Below are 20,772 nucleotides of genomic sequence, written 5' to 3'. Positions count from 1 at the left end.
TAATGTCGAGTTTAAGGCCACAGCAAGTGTTTTCTTCTTTTCATGCATAAGAATTCCGTTCAAAGACTGATTTATAAGTCAAGTATAAATGTCTGTTAAATAATCATTCGGTGATGACCAAAAATTTGATTTACTTTTAATCGCAGTTTTATTTTATCAGTGTTACTAGTATACAGTGTGGAAATATCTCACTCACTTTACAGAGCAAACAAACACTAGTAATTTAGTCAAGGCAGTTAAGATATTATTTTTTATTTATCTGCTTGTAATCTTCTTGTGATAATGGGTAATGTCATTTAATATGCATCATTGAGGTATACTGATATTTTAGTATTGTGATATTTAAACACTGTTTCTTGTTTATTTTGTATGATTGTTGTATTTAGGGGTGAAACGATACACCTCCTTCACGGTTCGATACGTATTGTATAATTTTGTCTCGGTTCGGTTATTTTCGATACGATACATTTTGATAGAAGGAAACAAATTCAACATTGTTTAATGGTTTCTTTTTCTAAATCTAGTCACATATTTTACGAATTTTATTTGCAAATTGACTAGAAGAAATTGATTAAAATTATTTGACTGTCAAAAATTATTTTACAAGCTATCAGTCATCAAAATTTTACGTTTTCTATACTTATTTATACTGAGTAACGTGTTTTACCTAATGGCAAACCAGAATGAAGAACGATCCCGACCGAAAAATGAACCGAACCGAAAATTAGAGATTTTGCACCGTGTATCAACCCGAGAAAAAATACCGCGGTGAATCGATACCGCGGTGAACCGTTTCACTCCTAGACTTGTATTTATATGTAATAATATTATGTAGTTGAAAAATACCTCTTCAGAGCTAATATTTCTTGTTGTCTTGCCCGACTTTAAATAAATATTATCTTATCTTATCTTCAAGTAATGTTTTTTTTAATTAAAACTCACCTCATCATCTTTTACTCTAAATGATGAGCTCACTCGATTGTATTCAACTTGATCATTGTCATTTTCATCTAAAATTTCATCAAAGCTGTGATCAGAAAAGACTTTTTCCAGTTGTGCTGCCTTGGGGGCTATAGTATTTTGTCTCATAGCGGTACTTCCATCATCGTACGTAATAATCAGCTGATTCTTCTCTGTCATATCTAGAAGTAACTGTTCACACCAATACGGTACACCCTGAGTTCTCTCTCGTAACATTCTACCCAAGAGAAAGGAAAACCGCTAAAATTATTTATGTTTAAAAGGGCAACTTCTACATTTTGAATTGTGTTTCATCATTACTTGATAATCAATTTAAGAAATATCTTGCTCTAGTAAAAATATCAAATACATATGAAAAATTAAATCAATCTTACATTTCTAATTCACAAGGGATTCTAACCACGTCCATGAGTTGACATGCCAGTGCTGGGATATACTGAGTGTCAAGTACGCCAAGGTCCAACACTCGTACAGAGGACGACTCAATGTATTGTCCAGCGTCCTCAGACGTTGGTTTCTCGATAGCCGCCGGACGGGAAGAGAGGACAATAAACACACCCTTCATATTACGGAGTTCACAGAGGAACTTCCAGGATAGATCGTCCACATTCTGAGCATCATCCACCACTACCAATACAGGGTGCTTCTCTGTACACTATAGGTAACAGTGTGATTAGTGAAATAAATGTATGTTAAAAAAGGCATGATATTTATTAGCTCGGAATTCTGTTTTTACTACTGCTCTTTCTGGAGGTATTTTTTGATTTGGTTCAATATAGTTTGAGTATCTCTGATGACTTGTCAGTATAGACTTGTCATGTCATTTGTACCTTTTCAATGATGAGAGTGAGAATTCTTCGAAGATCTTCCTCTGTGTCATTTTTATCCTTCGGTCTATGATACTAAACCAGAATTCAAATAATAAAGATAACATTTATTTTGCCAGTATGCATAATGTTAAATATCATTGTTCTTTCATTCAAACTAGCTATTTAAGTTGTAGGCCTACCTTTGATCCCAGAATGTTATTCAGAAGATAAAGTTTGGAATCTAGTGCGTAAGTGGAGAGTACACTGATAAGTTCCGGTTCATCTTCTATTCGATGAGAGAACCCGGATGATGACAGAAGCACATGGAAGATGTAGTTGCTGAGACAGTTATGGACGTGTAAATGTTGCAGCCTGAGTGCGCAGGAAATGACACTTTTAAAGAAAAAAATATTGACATGTATTAAAAAGGAATTTAAGCCAGTTTCCAATAAAAAAAATCCTACTTTTAATTGTGTATGTCCATCAAGAAGAACTGTATTCAGTCTATGATTTAATCTTGTCTAACATCCTTTTTCTATCTTGAATACTCAGAGGGTAAAACTGCACTTGGAACTTTCCAAAAGTGTTAACAACTAACTTTATGCCGTTTTTCTCTGCTAGATGGATGAAATGGTCTAGAAGGCGTGTTTTGCCAATTCCTGATGCTCCGCTGATGATGTAATGGTTTGGGAATTCCTCATCTCTTTGATTAGCTAACCTCTGTAGTTCCAGTTCAAACACCTCTATCTCTTGTTCTCTACCTACAGGAAGTGAACCGACGATCAAAGCTTGTTCATTCGAAATTAATTTACATTTTTGTTTATGTTTTCTGATTACATCCATGATGTTGCCTGGATTTTTTGTTGCAGTATTAAATCATACTGATGTAACCAACTGCTGACAACGTAAATCATTTTAGATCTTTATAGTGAATTTTTACAATTTTAAAAGTCCATATTTAAAATGTCTTTGTCTCTTTTGCAACAGTCTCAACCAAATCTCACCTAGCAGTGGGAACTGGAAGTATGGGATTTTAGCCACGTCCCGAGCGGAAGTGTCAGTAGATTCCATGTACTCCCTGATTATCCCTACATTCTGCAGACCCTTCATTCTCTTGGCTCCAAGCACTCTGAAGTTGATGGAAGGAAGTCGGGATTGTTGAAACGTTCTGTCTTCACATGTCACCTTGTTAGGGTAATGCATCATTAATCGAGCAGCCATATTAACCTTTCTACCGATTACTGGAAGGGGAATTTAAAAGTATGTAAAGTATTTTAAATAACAAATAAAGCGAAAACACTTTAAAATTTCATGTATTATTTAAACAACTTTATGTATATACCAGATAATAGGACTGTTTACTATTGACAGTGATGTAAATAAAAATAGTTGTTGCAAGTCTCGTATTGATTACTTACCTGAGTATTCATGTCGGTTTTTGTGCCCCACTACCCCACAAAATGCTCCTCCTGTTGTCACACCAATGGAGACAGAACTGATTTGTAGGATAAACTAACAAGTTTTAGATAAAGCAAATAATTTCTTGAAAACTTCCGCGTCAAAAGTAATGCTTTTTTGCAAAAGGTATTATGAAAAAAAAATAACTGCACTTTCTATTTAAATAAAGTTACAATGTAAAAATTGATATCAAAGCAACATACTTGACCCCAGCAAGCTGATCCAGTAACTTTTTCATCTTGTGGGAGCATATTAACGCATGCGCACAATCTCTCTCGTGCTTGTATCCAGGAAGTCCGAATATTACAAGAAAAGTACAACCCTTTGAATACAAATACCGTTATCCATTTTACAATTAAATATTTTATACATACATTGTATGTCAAGTCAATCTGCAAAGAAACCTTTGGTCAATGGCACCGTTTTATTGTATTTTAGGATGTGTTAATAAAAGAAAACAATATATGTCAGTGTAATTGATATGTTATACCCGAATCATGCTTATTGTGTTTTATGATACATGCATTTCTAAATGAAATCTGATTATGCATAAATTTGTCCTCCAAAGCAAACTACAACTTACCTTGTCAAAGAAAAAAACTTTATTTAAGCATCCTGCAAGAAAATAATAATTCTTTTCAACTTTTTTGAAATCTTATTTTAAAAAAAAATCGAGACTTGAAAAATTCAAAATTTTTATTTGGATTCTTGAAACTGAGAACATACCGTGCATGATTTTGGATTGTAAGTATACCACATCAAAGACCTCCTGTAGAAGCTTTGTGACTTCATGCTTTTCATTAAGAACCAGATTCATGAATACAACCGTGATATTCCTCATTTCAGACAGGTATTCTAAAGGTTGGTTGTCATCCAACTGAGAAACAAGACTCAGTGTTAGCTTTATGTCGTTTTAATGGTGAAGTTTATGTCCGATTTAAAATTTATTCCCTTATAATAAATCATTTTTACTGTGCATGGTATTAATTTTCTGAAAACTGAATAATAACAAAAAATAGTGCAATTTATATACCTTTTTCAACACAGGATGTAGTATATATAATCGTAAACTTTCATCCAATCTCATTTCTTTTACCGTTTTCACCACATTGCGTACTTTGAAAGTAAATGAAAACATTTATTAGTCATACTGAACAATTAATTTAAAGGATTTAGGGGTGAAATAAATAAAATGCTTCCTTTTAAAACCAATTTAAAACGATGGCTACTGTAAAATTTAAATAAATATTGTAGGTAAATGCTTCTAATTATGCTCAAAATCTGTTAATAATATTTACGTTTGCTAAGGCCGAGCTTTGGCTTTCCTGGCCGGGTATGATTTTCACCCCCCTCCTCAATGATCGTCGAGTGCGCAGGCTCCGAGTTCCTACGACTCGATGATGCTGTTGGTGTGTGTTTCATTTCACCTTTGTTGGATTCATCGTCACAGCTTTTGGAAGTGCTTGCTTCATTGATGATAGGGATTGGTGTGGTGAAGAGCGACTTAGAAACTCCCTCTGTGAAAGCGGAGGCCGCCGTGATTCCAGTAACGGTCTTTCCCCAGTCACCGCTCATTTTCCTCTCTAATATTGAGTTGTACGTATAATGATAATTATTTACTCCAATGTAAAATCTGCTTTTTGGTTGTGAACAGATATCAATTATATTTGTTTTATGCATCATATATAAACTTTAATGCAAGCCATGTATATCTTATTCGGGAGTTGTGGAGAAAAAATTCCCCCATAGCATCCCTCCGATGAAAAGCTGTATAGTAAATTTTTCCCAGAAGAAAGGGGAAGATTCCCCATAGCAAACCTTCCTATATTTATGTTATCGATTCCAAATTTACATGTGCCTTAAATGAACATAGTCACAATCTGATCCAAACTTTTTCAGCTTTAATTCTTCCATTTCCATGAGTTGTTGCAAATAATCCGGAGAAGTTTTGCTATCTATCTATATATATATTAATATGTAGGACTCCAAAGTCTGATGGTCACGCCAAAGTCCGATGGTCTGCGCGCCAAACCCTGATGGTTTGACACGCCAAAGTCCGATTGTGCGGGAAAACAATTAACATTTGTGACGTCATAGTACTACTGCGCCAAATTGCGATGCCGCACCATGCCAAGATCTAAAATTAACACAAATAAATGTTTTAAGCGAGGACTAACCCTAATCTCTCGGAGAGGTGCAAGACTAACCCTTATCGGTCGAAAAGTGTATAAGAACTATAACCTAGTTATCTTGGATGGATGCGAGAACAACCCTAATAAGTCGAATAGTGTGCAAGGACTAACCCTTAATCTTTCGTTTTTGTGCGAAGCTATCCTATAATCAAAAGTGTGCAAGGACTAACCCTGATCAGTCGAGTGGTAAGCGAGGACTAACCCTTCTATCTCTGGTGGGTGCAAGCAATAAGCAAAATCAGTGAAATTGTATGTAGGACAAATACTGAATTGATAGCTTTTGAATGCAAGACAACGGCGTCAAAGATTGACGTCGGAATATTGTGATGTCATAAACGTTGATTGTTTCTCCGCACTATCGGACTTTGGTGTATCAGACCATCGCACTTTAGCGCTTTCGCGTCTCATGGGAAACGAGCCATCGGACTTTAACGTGACTATCGGATTTTGGCGTCCGTATCAACACCAAACCATCGGACTTTGGCGTGTCTATCGGACTTTGGCGTCCGTATCAACACCAAACCATCGGACTTTGGCGTGACTATCGGACTTTTGCGTCCGTATCGAAATCAAACCATCGGGGTTATACTCACCATCGAACTTTGGCGTGTCAGACCATCGCACTTTAGCGCAGCGCGTCTCATAGGAAACTCGCCATCGGACTTTGGCGTGTCCATCGGACTTTGGCGTCCGTATCAACACCAAACCATCGGAGTTTGGCGCAGACCATCGGACTTTGGAGTCTTACATGATGGTCACGCCAAAGTCCGATGGCTCGTTATCTATGGAACGCTAAAGTGCGATGGTCTGACACGCCAAAGTCCGATGGTGCGGAGAAATAATCAACATTTACGACGCCACAATAATCCAACGTCAATACTTGACGCCGTTGTCCTGCATTCAAAAGCCACCAATTCAGTATTCGTGCTCGCTTGCAATTTTACTGATTTTGCTTATTGCTTGCACCTACCAGTGATGTTAAGGTTTGCCCTCGCATGCCACTCGACTGATCAGGGTTAGTCCTTGCACACTATAGGACTAATTATGGGATACCTTCGCACTATGCGACTGCACTATTTTAGAGTGTGTCTCGCACCCACCCAAGTTATCTCTAGGTTATAGTTCTTACACAATTTTTGACCGATTAGGGTTAGTGTCGCACCTATCCGAGAGATTAGGGTTAGTCCTCGCATATAATATTTATTTGTATTTATTTAAGGCGCAGTAGTACTATGACGTCACAAACGTTGTTTTCGGCACCATCGGACTTTGGCGTGGCAAACCATCAGGGTTTGGCGCAGACCATCGGACTTTGGAGTCCCGTCGCACTTTGGAGTCATATATATATTTATATGAGAAAACCTTCCCCAAGAACCTTTGCTAAAGAACACCGGACTTCACCATTGCACGGAAATTAAAATCGATAGTGAGAGAGAGGGGGAGGAAGAGAGGGAGAGAGGGAGACTCATTCTAATACTAACTTCGCATAAACCAGAGAGGTCCATCTCTTTGCGATTCTGACACGGAGGAACGCGCCCTCCAAAATGAAATAATCTGAAAGAAAAAAATAGAAACATCACCTAATACCGGAATTTATTCAATAAAACTCTACATACATGCAATATGAAAAAAAACAAAGTGAGCATCACTTCGTGAATGAATATAGAATCATTGTTATAATGTGGAATGCACACTTTATACTATTGACGTAAATATAAAAACAACACTGTAGTTTCGCTCTTCAACACCACCACTATACTGTGGTATCGGAAAAAATTACATTATACCTGAAGTAAAGCAACAGTTTACAATCAGAATAAATGAAGTAAGTACTATAACTGATTGTGAAATAGAAAAAATACATAAACTGATATGGCTTGAAACAATTCATACTGTTTGATGTAATATAAAATACTAATTTATTTTTAATTTTTTTAAATGAGTCAGCAGAGGGACAATGAACCTTAATATTTTGAATTAATTAAATAACACTTTATATATGTAATATGAAAAATAAACAAAGAAAATAAGCATCATTTCACGAATGAATATAGAATTTCAAAAAAAAAAAAAAAAAAAAAAAACACTTTAGATTAAAATCTTGATTTTTACTTCAAGACACAATATGTCTACTATATATTAGATAAGGATACGGTAAGTAAACAAACAAAAAATAAAAATATTCTGCGTTTAACTGTTTGCCTTCATGATTAAGACATGATTTTGGAAACAAACGCCCCCACAATTAAAGTACTTTTGATTGACTTTCGTATCTGACATGTGGATTTGAAGTAAACGCCTATTTAATTCTTAAATCAATCATAGTTTTAGTGAAATTTTTGCATGTTGAAGCAATTGTCATTATGAATCTAAGTTCGGGTATAATTTCAAGAAATATATGAAAAATTAGATTTAGCGCAGAGAGTTTCCTCTCTTCTTGTAAAATCTTTTGTTGAAACTATGAGTACTGTTGGAAAGACTTACACGTGCGTATTGTCCGTCAGGTAACAGTTCGTGATTATAAAGACTATGACAAGAGAGTTCCCATGCCCGGGGTGAAAGAACGATGTGCCCTGCCTCACAAAAATGTTCCGCTACATTGACGTCACGGACGGCTGGACCAAGTTCTACGTAAACACGGAATTCGTCATTTCCCAGGAACGTCACGGACATTTCTCCAGCAGACACTCCTAATAAAAATAGAATCCATCGTCGATTTTCAATTATTTTTTCTCATCTTCTTAAATGAAGAAATCAAGATCTATGGTACAGTGACGTACCATAGTATTTGTACTACTACTTTTTTACAAAGAAAATAAAACATTAATTAAGCTAAGTACTGAAAAAAAAAATTCGTGCAATAAAAAGTCAAATGAAAAAAATGGACATTTGAAAGACACCCTCATCTTTTAGCCCTTTTTAATGTTTCTTATTATTCATTAGTAGTACTATCAAGGAACAGCTTAACTATTAAACAGAAAGTTAAAAAAATATTCAAGTGTTTGTAAAACTAGAAAAATCTATGGTGTTTCTTTTTTTTTACCCATTTTAACGGTGAGTGTAACACCGATGTCCGTCTCCCACGCACCACATTTATTCTGGATGTTGAGACAGCACTTGATCACTTGGTCCACCGTGGTACCGAGTTCGGTTTCGTCATTTACCCTCCACACAGACAATATAGCATCTCCTGAACGAAGGGATCAAAAATTCAAAAGTTTACTCATTTGCAAATAAAATACTTTTGTAATTCAAAATTTATGTTGAACGATTTTAAGTAAGCAAATAATGATCAGTTTTACCGTTGTTCTATTTAAAACTTTGCTTCTTATATATACCATTAAAGCAAGCAGGCATGGCGTAATATGTACGTATATCCTAACTGTAATACTTTTTTTACTTTTCGTTCATATAGTTACTAGTATACAGAATCCATTTCTATTAAGTATTCGTATAATGTTGATAAACATTCTTTTTTTCTCTCTTCTTGGGTAAAGTGTGTTACCAAGGACATGCACATGGTATATATTTTTTTATTTCATAATATTAATAGTATTTATTAATAAGAGCTATAGTAAAATATGCAATGACGATTTTTTTTCTCTCATTAGAATACGAATACTAGGTAAAACTAGATGCTATCATAGGACATTAACACCCGATGTAAGTGTATGCCTCTAAAATTATCCTCCTTCGTAGCTGCGTAACTAATAAAGAAGCAACAATAGTTGTTTCCTAAATAACATAAATATACATGTATCAAATTGTACATAAGATGCTCAGATGCAACCCACGTGCCTCTTATGTTAGTCGTTCATACAATAAATTCATAACCAGGCTGCAACTAAAGAATTTAAAGAAGCATTAACTTTTTTTTTAAATTATTGGAAATTTTGCGTTAGATAAGCAAATTTCGATCACCAAAAAGCCTGCTGAATTGAAAAAATTCCGAAACCCTATTGCATATCTACAGGACATAAGTATCATATTCCAAAAGATGATATGGCTACTGCGTAAAATGTAAGGGGAGTTTGCGTATTTTGTAGGAAAAAACTTTGCTTTTCAACCCCCAGAGTAGAAGCAATTGTTTATGATAAAACCTTATGTTCATCATTAATATTCCAAAAGATAAATTGGTTACTATGTAAAATCTATGAGAAGTTTGAGGAAGATTTTATAGAAAAACATCGTTTTCTACCCCCAATACCCCCACCCCTAGGAAAAAAAAGGAAATTTCTGAAACCTTATTGCACATCTACAGGAATCTACCTATCAAATTCCAGAAAATAAATTGAATACTGCTTCAAATCTAACAGGAGTTTGGGTAATAGGATTTTATAGAAAAAAAGTTCTTTTTTCGACCCGCTAATTAACCATTGGGTTAAAAATAAAATTTCTTAACAGTACCACAGGCACTTGTTTCTGTAATATTTTTTTAACCCATAGTATAGTAATTATTATGTTATACCAGGTTAAAAAATTATTATAGAAACAAGAAGCTGTGAATTGTACGTCCAAAGGACACCATCTATCATATTCTGAAAGATGAATTGGTTACTGCTTAAAATGTTAGAGGAATTAGAGGAAGAAGAGTTTGTCGAAAAACGTCATCTCTCGACCCACAGTTGGCCCAAGAGATGAAAATGAAAATTCCCAAACCATACTGCAGATCTACAGGATACAACATACACATCAAAGAATGAATTGGTTACTGCTTAAAATGGAAGAGGAGTTTGAGAAAGGTGATTTCGAAGGTATCAATTTAGGCCCCCAATTTGGCCTATTTTTATACTGAAAATTTAAAATCTTATTGCACTTCCACAGGACAACACCTATCATATTCCAGAAGATAAATTGGCTACAACTTAATATACAAGAGGACTTTGAGGAAGAAGAGTGTGACAGACGGGCAAACGGATCGACCAGGATGACAATTAATATACTCATAATTTCTTTAGAAAGTTCGGGTATAAAAATCTTTATATTAAATAATACACTTATAGATAAAACATATCGGATCTTACCTGCAAATTTTAAAACATCGCCTTCTGATGAAATGATATTTTCTACAATTTCTCCTAGATAAGCATTGAGAGTTTTGGTAAGTTGATCTATGCCTGCATTCTGTTTAGCGCCGTACTTCTCACACAGTGCAGTAAAACCTAAAAAGATTGGGGACATTTCTCATCTTTTACAATATTTTTGGCCCTATTCTTGCAAAAGTTTTCTTGAATATCTGATAAACGTGTTTATTTTATCTGAACTTACATTCTATCATTTCATGTCCGTTTCTTACATTATCATAAAAAAAAAATTGAAATGTGCAAATATTAAATATTAGGGATAGACTCTTGAAAAACTTATCAGTTTGGTTGCTAATAAGCTGAGTTTTTCCCGGAGTAAAACACCAGTTTTGGGTATCATGTAGGAATACATCATTGATTCAGCCCCAAAGTGATATACAGTATTATGATGTACTTTCAGACCTGAATCAACTATACTTACAATTATCTTCATTGTAAGAAAAGACGTCTACACTTGACTTAAGCCCGTCTTTTGTTTTGGATTGCTTTATAGTTGTTCGTAATTGGCACATATTCTTGTCATGCATTTTGTGTTTATAAATAATTCAGGCTACAGTGTCAGATCGTGCATCACGTGAAAGGGCTTGGAGAGTATATATATATATATATATATATATATATATATATATATATATATATATATATATATATATATATATATATTATTGTCCTTTCTGGCATATTTTGTCAAGTAAGATTCTGCAACAGGACACACAACAGTAGCCTCGTGCTTTACAGCGTTCATTTGGTGTGCTTCTAGGCACATACACAAAGATTATATTCGCTACATCATACTGAACAGCCGAATGTTTTGTTTCCAAATAATTTTGATGATTATGTTATTATATTTTTAGTTAAAATAGAGATCGAAGTATTTGTGACAACAATCTTCAGCTTAACTTTTTGGGATGTAAAATCAGAAACATTAATTACTGTTTGAAATACTGTTTAAAAGTGCTCATTTGATTAATAAAATCGGGTTTGTTTGTCAGGCATTCATGGGAATTATCTAAAAAAAAAAAACCCATACAAATTCTAATATTATGACTTTTACTTTCTTGTCTGTCCGAAAGAATTTAAATAACAAATAAAACCTTCTAATTTGCATTTAATGAATGCATTCATTGATACATCGACTTCACAGAAAAGCATATCGACCGAACATGAAGTGCAAGGTTGATTTGCTTTTTGTGATGTCGATATTTCAATGTATCGACCTCATATTAGGAATATACATGTATATAGTTTTAAATCCTCATATTAGGAATATATATATAGTTTTAAATCATTTATATTTAGTAACCTGATATATCAGCAAACATGAGCACTGTGCTATAGGAAGTTGTCCATGGCAGCGCACGTGAATGATTGGCAAATGTGACGATCCCAGGCACGTGGGGTGTGAGTTTCTTGAGGGCAGACTCCTCCTCAGGGTTGGGGGCTAGTCCCTGAGCCTGACGTATCAGCTGTAATATCTTGGGTGTGCCCTTCCGATCTGAAAAAAAAAAATGTAAATATCATACTCGGTGTTTCAAGAATACCGCGTGTCTCTTAGAAATCAGAAAAAAGTAAGAAAGCAGATCAAAAAGGGCCATAAAATCCTAACAATTGATAGTCTATTTATAGACTTTAAGAAAACTACAACACTTTTGGTATATCTATCCTTACTCTCTATTCCCTCTACTACTAAACAAAACTGTGTATATTTTATTACTAATAATTTAACACACACACACCCTTTCAACACATAGCCTTTTCGACATAACATTTGTTTTTCTTCTACATGTATAATTATGCTGACTTCATTCATTCCTCTTCGAATTAATTACTTATTTCTGAAGCAGGAACTGCAACAACTACAATTTAACTCGTATCTTGAAAAGATTCAGGAAATGCGGGTACACACTGCATATCTTGTAATCTTTTATATGGATACTCTGTAATACAATATGTATTTCCCCTACAATTCTTTTCGAAAAAATATTTTCCTCGTTTTTTGTGAAAGAAAAATTGTCAACATTTTAGTCAGATAAAAATACCTTGAGAAAAACCAACTAATGTAGAATTTATCAAATATATCATTGACACAACGGAAATATGTAAATATATACTAGTAGAGTAAAGGTTTATCATATATAATGCAAAATTAAAAATGAAAAGTTTAAAGTCTACAATACTACCGTGAATGGTCTGTGTAGTGTAATGTTTGACAAGTTTAGGTGCCAGTTAATGTGAAGAAGAAACATAAAAAAAAAGCTTATACCACGTTAAAAGTAACATTTTATTACCTAAAAATTATTCATTTAATCGTCAAACTTTGTTTTTTGTAAGTATGTGTTCAAGATTTTTGTTTTTGTTTTGTTTTGTTTTTGTTTGTTTGTTTTTTGTTTTTTTTTTTTTTACCAAAAAAAGAACAAAAACTTGTCCAATGACTAGAAATCTGAATCATTTAGGAATCATATAAAAAGTGATAGACTGAAACATTGTTTTACCTTCATCTGATTTTACACAACCTTTAGTTCCAGACATTTCTCACCGTGATGTAATATTTACATCCTAGTTTCCGTCATACGAGGAAGAAATCACAAACCATGTATTCCGTACTTTACAAGTGCAAATAAAAACTTTGGATGTTTTTAGATACTTCTCAACGAGGAAATACTAAAGTATTCTAATAGGAGATGGAAAAAAAAATACCCGCATAACGGAGCTTCTGAATCTCTTTTCCCTCCCACTATATTTGTTGAATCTTTATATCAAGGACTTTGTGGACAATGCAAGTTAGTCAGCTGGAAATGTTAGGAGTTTAGGAGGCTTCAGAGATTTAAGTCATTCTTTTAAATTCTGATAATAAATATCCTATAGCTAGTTTTTATGTCCCCGTTTTTGTGCAGAATTCAACGACCCCTTCAAACCTTTACCCTACCAGCGAGGTCGCAATATACGTTGCATTGGTCTAGTTAAAATAATAAATAGGAATCTGATATAAGCTACCGAGACTTAACTTGCCAATCAATCTCTGGTCACAATCTCTCAATGTGTAGAACTTTTAAAATGTTTGTAATTAACGATAAAAATTTTCCTTTTTATGATTACATATAAACCCTGTATCATCGCGATATATATATTTTTTTTATCATATTGTGGACATGCGTAACTTTTTCGTGTATAATATAGTTCTTTGATCATATGATTTTGTGCAATAAATTCTTATTCTACATTCAGTTCGAAGCTTTACTTTTAGAAGTCAAACGTCTCTAGTCCAAAAATAGGGCCTATCTCTTATATATGTAAAAATAACAATAAGAAATCGACAATTTTTTTCTGGTTATCTGATAAAGGGTTAGATAAAATATGCTGGCATATTTCTATCCCCTACATGCAATTGCAAGTTTTTTTTTCTAATAAAAATTATGTCGACATGCATCATAATTATGTTAACATGCAACATAAACTTGTCAACATGAAATGCAACTATGCAAAAAAAAAAAAAAAAAAAAAAAAGGATCAAATAAGAATGTGGAAATCAAATAGCGTCCAAAAGTGATTTCCATCAGGCTATATACTAATTTATCTCGGCATGCAGATTTTTTTTTATGTTGACATGTATCTTTTTTTATATCATCATTCAACTTATTTATGTTACATGCTTGTTGACATAAATAAGTTGCATGTCCACATACATGTAAATAAGTTGGAAGTCAATGTAAATGAGTTACATGTCGACAGATTTATGTTGCATGTTGACATAATTATCTTGAATGACGACATAATCTATAGAAAAATAACTTAAATATAGGGGCAGTAAAACATAGTGTATCTTTGAATGCCAATGAAGATATACATCTATGAACGTTTTTTTTTTCTTTTGAAATAATACATGTGATTAAACTTATCATTAAAGATTCGATAACATTGGCATTGAAGAATGCAGTTATGCTTGTATCTTCGGCGTCAATTATGTACTTAAGAAGTTCGAGGTCTGCCAAAATCTTGATATTCCAAAAAAATCATGTTTCGACAACTTAATGCTAATAAATTGAGCTCAAATGAAAAATGGATAGACTAAAAAAGTCTGTTTTAAACAAAATCTATCATGTTTGCAGTGTATATTTCTTATTAATAAACAAAATGTAGTTCATACTAAATCAAGATAACAAGGTGAAATTTGGGTTAGGATTCACATGGTAATTAAGGACAAGTAATTTACATGTATATTACTTCTTTTTCCGATATTTCGAGCACAGGCACTTGGGGTCTGGACCCCCCCCCCTTTTCCATTTTTTTTTCTTTTTAAATATGGGGTCGAGTCACCTTTTTCCTATTTTTGTATTCTAATATGCACTATATGTTATCAATAATGTAACTCTTTTGTCTCTATATGCTGTTTTTAAATATACCGTTTTCGACTGATACATAAAAAGAGAGAAGGCTTGCAACTCTTTTCTCGTCGTCTGCCTCACCTCGCTTAAACTTCGCCTGATTATTTATCTAAAGCATAAGAATACATGGAATATGCATACATCAATAAATTTGTTACACATTCTTCTTCCTTTTCATATTTCCATTTAATTTTTATGTGCCCCCGATTTGTAAATAGTTCGATTAAATCAACCGCATCTAGGGTAAATTTTGTTGATGTGCACTAGCTGGGACGGAAGTGCAATCGGTAACTCTAACTTTACAAATGTTCATATTAAATAAAAATTCCAAGCTTTGAAATAAAAATATTGAGAAATTTGGTTGTCTAAGTCGTATGTTAAATGTTAATCTTCATCCATTAGAATCTGCTAGTTAGAGTTATCTTGTTATACACAAAACTTACCGTTACATATATTATGAAGAGAAAATTCGGGATTTTTTCCCTCTTTCATTTAAAGTTCCGAATGACATTACACTTAATGATGACGCCCGAAAATACCGGACACTTCCGTCCCAGCTAGTGCACATCAACAAAATTTACCCTAGATGCGGTTGATTTAATCGAAATATTTACAAATCGGGGGTACATAAAAATTAAATGGAAATATGAAAAGGAAGAAGAATGTGTAACAAATTTATTGATGTATGCATATTCCATTTGTACGGAAGCCGGTAGGTGCCAGGTAGAAAAATATTTTATCTGGTGGCCGCCAGATAAGTTTCTGGCGGCCGCCAAATAATTATCTGGCGGCCGCCAGATAAATAACTGGCGGCCGCCAGAAACCTATCTGGCGGCCGCCAGAAACTTATCTGGCGGCCGCCATATAATTTTCTGGCGGCCGCCAGATAAAAAGATCTGGCGGCCGCCAGATAAAAAGATCTGGCGGCCGCCAGATAACTTATCTGGCGGCCGCCAGAAAGTTATCTGGCGGCCGCCAAATAATTATCTGGCGGCCGCCAGATAACTTTCTGGCGGCCGCCAGATAAATATTTGACGGCCGTCAGATAACTTTCTGGCGGCCGCCAGATCTTTTTATCTGGCGGCCGCCAGAAAATTATTTGGCGGCCGCCAGATAAGTTTCTGGCGGCCGCCAGTTATTTATGTGGCGGCCGCCAGAAAATTATTTGGCGGCCGCCAGATAAATATTTGGCGGCCGTCAGATAACTTTCTGGCGGCCGCCAGATAACTTATCTGGCGGCCGCCAGATAATTATTTGGCGGCCGCCAGATAATTTCTGGCGGCCGCCAAATAACTTTCTGGCGGCCGCCAGAAAATTATTTGGCGGCCGCCAGATAAGTTTCTGGCGGCCGCCAGTTATTTATGTGGCGGCCGCCAGATAATTATTTGGCGGCCGCCAGATAAAATATTTTTTCTACCTGGCACCAACCGGCTTCCGTACATTTGTTCTTATGCTTTAGATAAATAATCAGGCGAAGTTTAAGCGAGGTGAGGCAGACGACGAGAAAAGAGTTGCAAGCCTTCTCTCTTTTTATGTATCAGTCGAAAACAGTATATTTAAAAACAGCATATAGAGACAAAAGAGTTCCATTATTGATAACATATAGCGCATATTAGAATACAAAAATAGGAAAAAGGTGACCCGACCCCATATTTAAAAAGAAAAAAAAATGGAAAAGGGGGGGGGGGGTCCAGACCCCAAGTGCCTGTGATTTCGAGAAATTATTATAATTTATCAGTACCATTTATTTACATGTGTGTGCCATACACCAATTACAATACTAATTAATACGAGAGTTGTTCGGAAAGTTAGCAGACTTTTGGCATAATTTTGTTTCTTAATGTCAATAATATCCTATTTTGGTAGAAAGTTTCAACAATAAATTCGAATGATGTGTATGAAAAATTTCAAAAATATCTCATAACTTATTCAGAATTAAAAACTGCTACATTGGGATTGCGCAGCAGCTAAAAAATTCGTAATTTAATGTCTGTAGTCATATCTCTGTGAAATGGCGCAAAAACAAAAAAAAATCGTAGACGTTCTAATTAAGAATTGTTATATTGTTTCATATTCCAAATTATGAATTAATATTTTGCTTCGCTGAAAGGAAATCAATTTCAGAAGATAGAGTAGTCGTCATTGAAAATGGCCTTTTAAAAAGATGACGTCTTAGAACGTCACGGAGCAGCAACTAACGATACAATATTTTGTTGTACTACAGAATAAACTCTGAAAATGTTAGAAGAAGCAGGAATATATCAAAAAGGAGTCTGCATGTGTGTATAAATGACACAGGCAGTATCTGAATGATTGAAACTCTGTATCAAACCAGGACGATCTGTGAGGGAAGGAGTTAGTAACTCCTAACTCGTGGATTTAGAGGGGACGGGGGGGGGGGGGGTCACACCACCCCCCTTTTCTGACCAAAAATACACATATTAAGATTAAGAAATCATTTTTTGGTTGTTAAATATTGCATTTATTATACGTTCCCAAGACTCTTAACCTGCTGAAACATCGAAAATAAACTACCGCGGAACATTTAATATTGTTAGCAAAATAAATTTTAAGTGACACAGAAACGTTTTTAATGAGTGGGTGTTGGGCCAGACTGTAAAATGTTTAGGGAGAGTATTTTTAAAAAAAAAATTTGACGCTATGTTTTTGACGTTTCAATGTTATTGAGTTACAAAACATGGTGATTTTAAAATTAAGTAATATGATTTATATTGAATCACGTGGAATGAAACTTCACACATCAACAAAATAAAATTATTGCATATGATCAGAAAATGGTATATCGACGATTGATATGGTCATATCGTCGACGATTGATATGGTCACATCGAAATAAAACAGTAGAGACAGATAAGAGAATTACGTATCTTAGTGTAGTCTTCTGTATCAAGTTTTATTGAAATCAGACCAAATATATAGGAGGATTTGCAATTTGAAAATTATTTATAGACAGGCGGACAAACAAACAGACAACTGGAACACGGACATCTGACCATAAGCTCTTCTGGTCTTTGACAAAAAGAGCTGAAAATAACGTTCTGGATTTAATTGTTTAAAACTTCTTAAAGATAATCCTCTTATGTTTCATTAATTTACATTGTTAGTTTTATTAATTATTCTAATAAGAAAGGTTTAAACATGCCTAACAGGTGTTAGATACATGTACAATTATCTAATTTGTTGACTTATCGTAATGATTAACAAACCATTCTTAACAGCAATTGAAGCCACCACATCACAATTTATGTACACAAATATCCCATCATTCCAAAGTAATTGTAAAACATTGAATATAGTCTGATTATAATGAACATGCAAATACTTAAAAAAATCATTTGTATGATATATTTATATACTAGTACATGAAGTGTGGACAGTTGTCGCATTATTTAATCATACATCTACGAATTGACCGAGTTAACGGAGCTTCAACCATAACTTTCAATTTCAAAAAAACATTTATAAATGGAATTATCTGTTTTAGAAATAATGATTTTTCCTCATTATTTAAAAATGCAGGAGACGAAAAGGCCTCGAATTAAGCTCGTTATGCACGCTTTTTAAAACCCGGAACTTACATCTATGTATATATATTACATATAATATTATATACATGTATATAATTGCAAATTATATTTTCAAAAAATTACCTGATATATTTTGCGAGTTTTCCATACATAAGCAGATGTATTTGAAAGTAAAATATGCACGTATATAAGAACCTGTGTCCTCGACTGTCAACAAAGGCAATTAAACATCATCTTGCAGAAGGTCAAAAACGGGTCGGCGAATCTGGCTCACAGAAACCTTTCGTGAATTCCTGCCTGGTTGTTTAATTAACTATGGAAACATTAAGGTTTTATGTACAGACAACTCCAAATCGTTTAATCCGGTCATCCGAATGCGGCCTATAGTAAATATTTTTAAACGGATCGATCAAAATGTTGTGATCTGATTTTTTCCCAAATTATTTCTGGTGTCTACATAAGTGTTTTAACTTCTTATGTAAGTCTCCATTGTGAAATCGATATAAAGCTCGGTATTTAAACTTATAGATCCTAAATCCTGTCGTCTTTTATCACCTTTTCCCCTATTTTTGGCTCAATAAAAATTGCACAGGTGTATTTCCTAACTGTTATGGAAACTTCGTTTCAGACCAAGATTGACTTCTGCATCATTAGTAGAAATCCCTCCAGTAAAAGCGGAACGTCATTTATTTTACTGTCGGACCTTGTGGTTTAGTAACAGTTGATTTAATTTTTCTCCGTGTGACCCTAGGGGTCTCACCACCCATTTCGTGGCCCCGGGCACTTAAAATAATAGCCAGACCCGCTAATTTATTGTAAACACCAAGTACATTGGATTTTCTAGCATTTCGTGCATTTTCTCGCCAGTAATTAAGTCACAGTAGAATGTGTACGCGAGTAACGCTGTGGTTTTGGTAGGATAAATGCCACCTAAATATCATGTATACAGTTCTTCAAATTATTATTCAGCATGATAATGGTTCTTGAAATTGTTTTTTTTTTTTTAATATTAAGAATCTTTTTTTTTTTTCATGATACATTACATGTAGAACTTCAGGCAAACAAAAGAAATATACCTCCATATACATCGATAATAAAATTTTAGAGTAAAACCCTGAAATACATCGATAATAAAATTTAAGAGAAAATTTCTGAAACAGTATAACAGTTTAATTCACGTATTACCATAGAGGTGCTAAAAGTACTAGTGTATATCCAACTGAAGTGACGTAATATTTTACCATCAATAAGATTAAACTTTGACAGCGAAAAAAAATTTAAATTTAGCCGTAGTTGACAATTTAAGGCGAGGTTATAGATTTTTTGTCATACATTTATCTACTAACCTGGGTCGCTATTTTACTGGCAAGTTTTATGCAGGATTATCGCATACATTGAATTTAACTTGACTATTTGAAGTGTAAACAGAGGGAAGCGGATCTGGATTTAGTTTTGGGATCATACAACCAAAGAATCAAAGAATCTGGGCTACTTTAAATTTGAGTCTTGTTACAACAGTTTTAGTTTTTTAAATCTATCATGAAAGAATTACAGGGTAGTGCAAAATGAAGATGGTTCTAGAGGACCGGGATGGGGTGGGAAAGGGGGGGTCAAAAGGGCAAAGAATGTCAGGATTAAATATTGTTGATATATATCATAATACAAATGGTGTTCCTGGTATGCAGAACTATAACTGGTTTAATTTTCATTAGAAAAGGGTTTTACCACTTTGCTTTTTGTGACACGAATACTTGAAATAAACCAGTTACATTTACACCGTATACAGCTGAGTGCTTGGTAGTGTGAATCCCTTTGACTCCTGTTTTGTTTCTAACAACATTTTCCCTAGCAACAAATATTTGAAATAGCTAGTAAAATGTAGATAACTGTAGTTTTCTGTACATGGTGGTGTTAGAAAACTATACCGAGAGACGTCTGATTTATACTCTATTTTATTTATGTTTCGCTTTATGTAAGCATTTATTCTTTTATCAGCTTTTAAAAATGGCGAAGTGTCAATCCCCCTTAAAGCAACAAAAGGTTACTGAGAACTCACAGTCCTGACTGAAGTTCATTGCAAAATTTATTCATAGGGAGCTAGAAGCCCTCCCTCAAATAGAAGATGGAAATTATTTTGCTTTCATGTCTTTGACCAAATTCCAGAAGTAATGATTACAATAAATGTGATTAGTTTATATGCGTAAGGCCCATTAGTGTAATTTAAGGGATAAAAATAAAAATATAAAATTACCTTTTGCCATCTCTTGAAATGTGCCGCCTTTTGTCACTACGTACGGGATTGTGACGTCACAGGGGCC

General features: G+C 34.3%; 1 protein-coding gene across 2 annotated transcripts in view; it reads right to left on the bottom strand.

Moving 5' to 3' along the window:
* LOC133181791 (adenylate cyclase type 10-like) overlaps window positions 1-20,754 on the bottom strand; it is a 33,080-nt gene extending 12,326 nt beyond the window's left edge. The window contains exons 1-18 of one of the 2 annotated variants that reach the window (XM_061316387.1): window positions 20,706-20,754; window positions 11,828-12,019; window positions 10,465-10,602; window positions 8,484-8,630; window positions 7,925-8,130; window positions 6,922-6,994; window positions 4,547-4,831; window positions 4,282-4,364; window positions 3,975-4,125; window positions 3,832-3,863; window positions 3,452-3,570; window positions 3,209-3,285; window positions 2,795-3,031; window positions 2,389-2,551; window positions 1,991-2,183; window positions 1,812-1,883; window positions 1,356-1,636; window positions 943-1,198 (exon numbers count right to left, since the gene is read on the bottom strand). In XM_061316387.1, coding sequence (XP_061172371.1) covers window positions 943-1,198; window positions 1,356-1,636; window positions 1,812-1,883; window positions 1,991-2,183; window positions 2,389-2,551; window positions 2,795-3,031; window positions 3,209-3,285; window positions 3,452-3,570; window positions 3,832-3,863; window positions 3,975-4,125; window positions 4,282-4,364; window positions 4,547-4,831; window positions 6,922-6,994; window positions 7,925-8,130; window positions 8,484-8,630; window positions 10,465-10,602; window positions 11,828-12,019; window positions 20,706-20,715 — 2,715 coding nt within the window. In that variant the 5' untranslated portion in view covers window positions 20,716-20,754. Of the gene's footprint in view, window positions 1-942; window positions 1,199-1,355; window positions 1,637-1,811; window positions 1,884-1,990; window positions 2,184-2,388; window positions 2,552-2,794; window positions 3,032-3,208; window positions 3,286-3,451; window positions 3,571-3,831; window positions 3,864-3,974; window positions 4,126-4,281; window positions 4,365-4,546; window positions 4,832-6,921; window positions 6,995-7,924; window positions 8,131-8,483; window positions 8,631-10,464; window positions 10,603-11,827; window positions 12,020-13,016; window positions 13,102-20,705 lie in introns of those variants that run through there. The other variant, XM_061316386.1, reaches the window with a different exon arrangement.
* Window positions 20,755-20,772: the final 18 nt, after the last annotated feature.

Source organism: Saccostrea echinata, unplaced genomic scaffold, assembly GCF_033153115.1.
Source record: "Saccostrea echinata isolate AGI-Se365-2 ecotype Australia unplaced genomic scaffold, CSIRO_AGI_Sech_v1 ptg000009l, whole genome shotgun sequence".
In the NCBI taxonomy this organism is placed as follows: Eukaryota; Metazoa; Mollusca; class Bivalvia; order Ostreida; family Ostreidae; genus Saccostrea; species Saccostrea echinata.
Note: the sequence above shows the minus strand (reverse complement) of the source record. Positions and strands in the feature narration are given on the sequence as shown.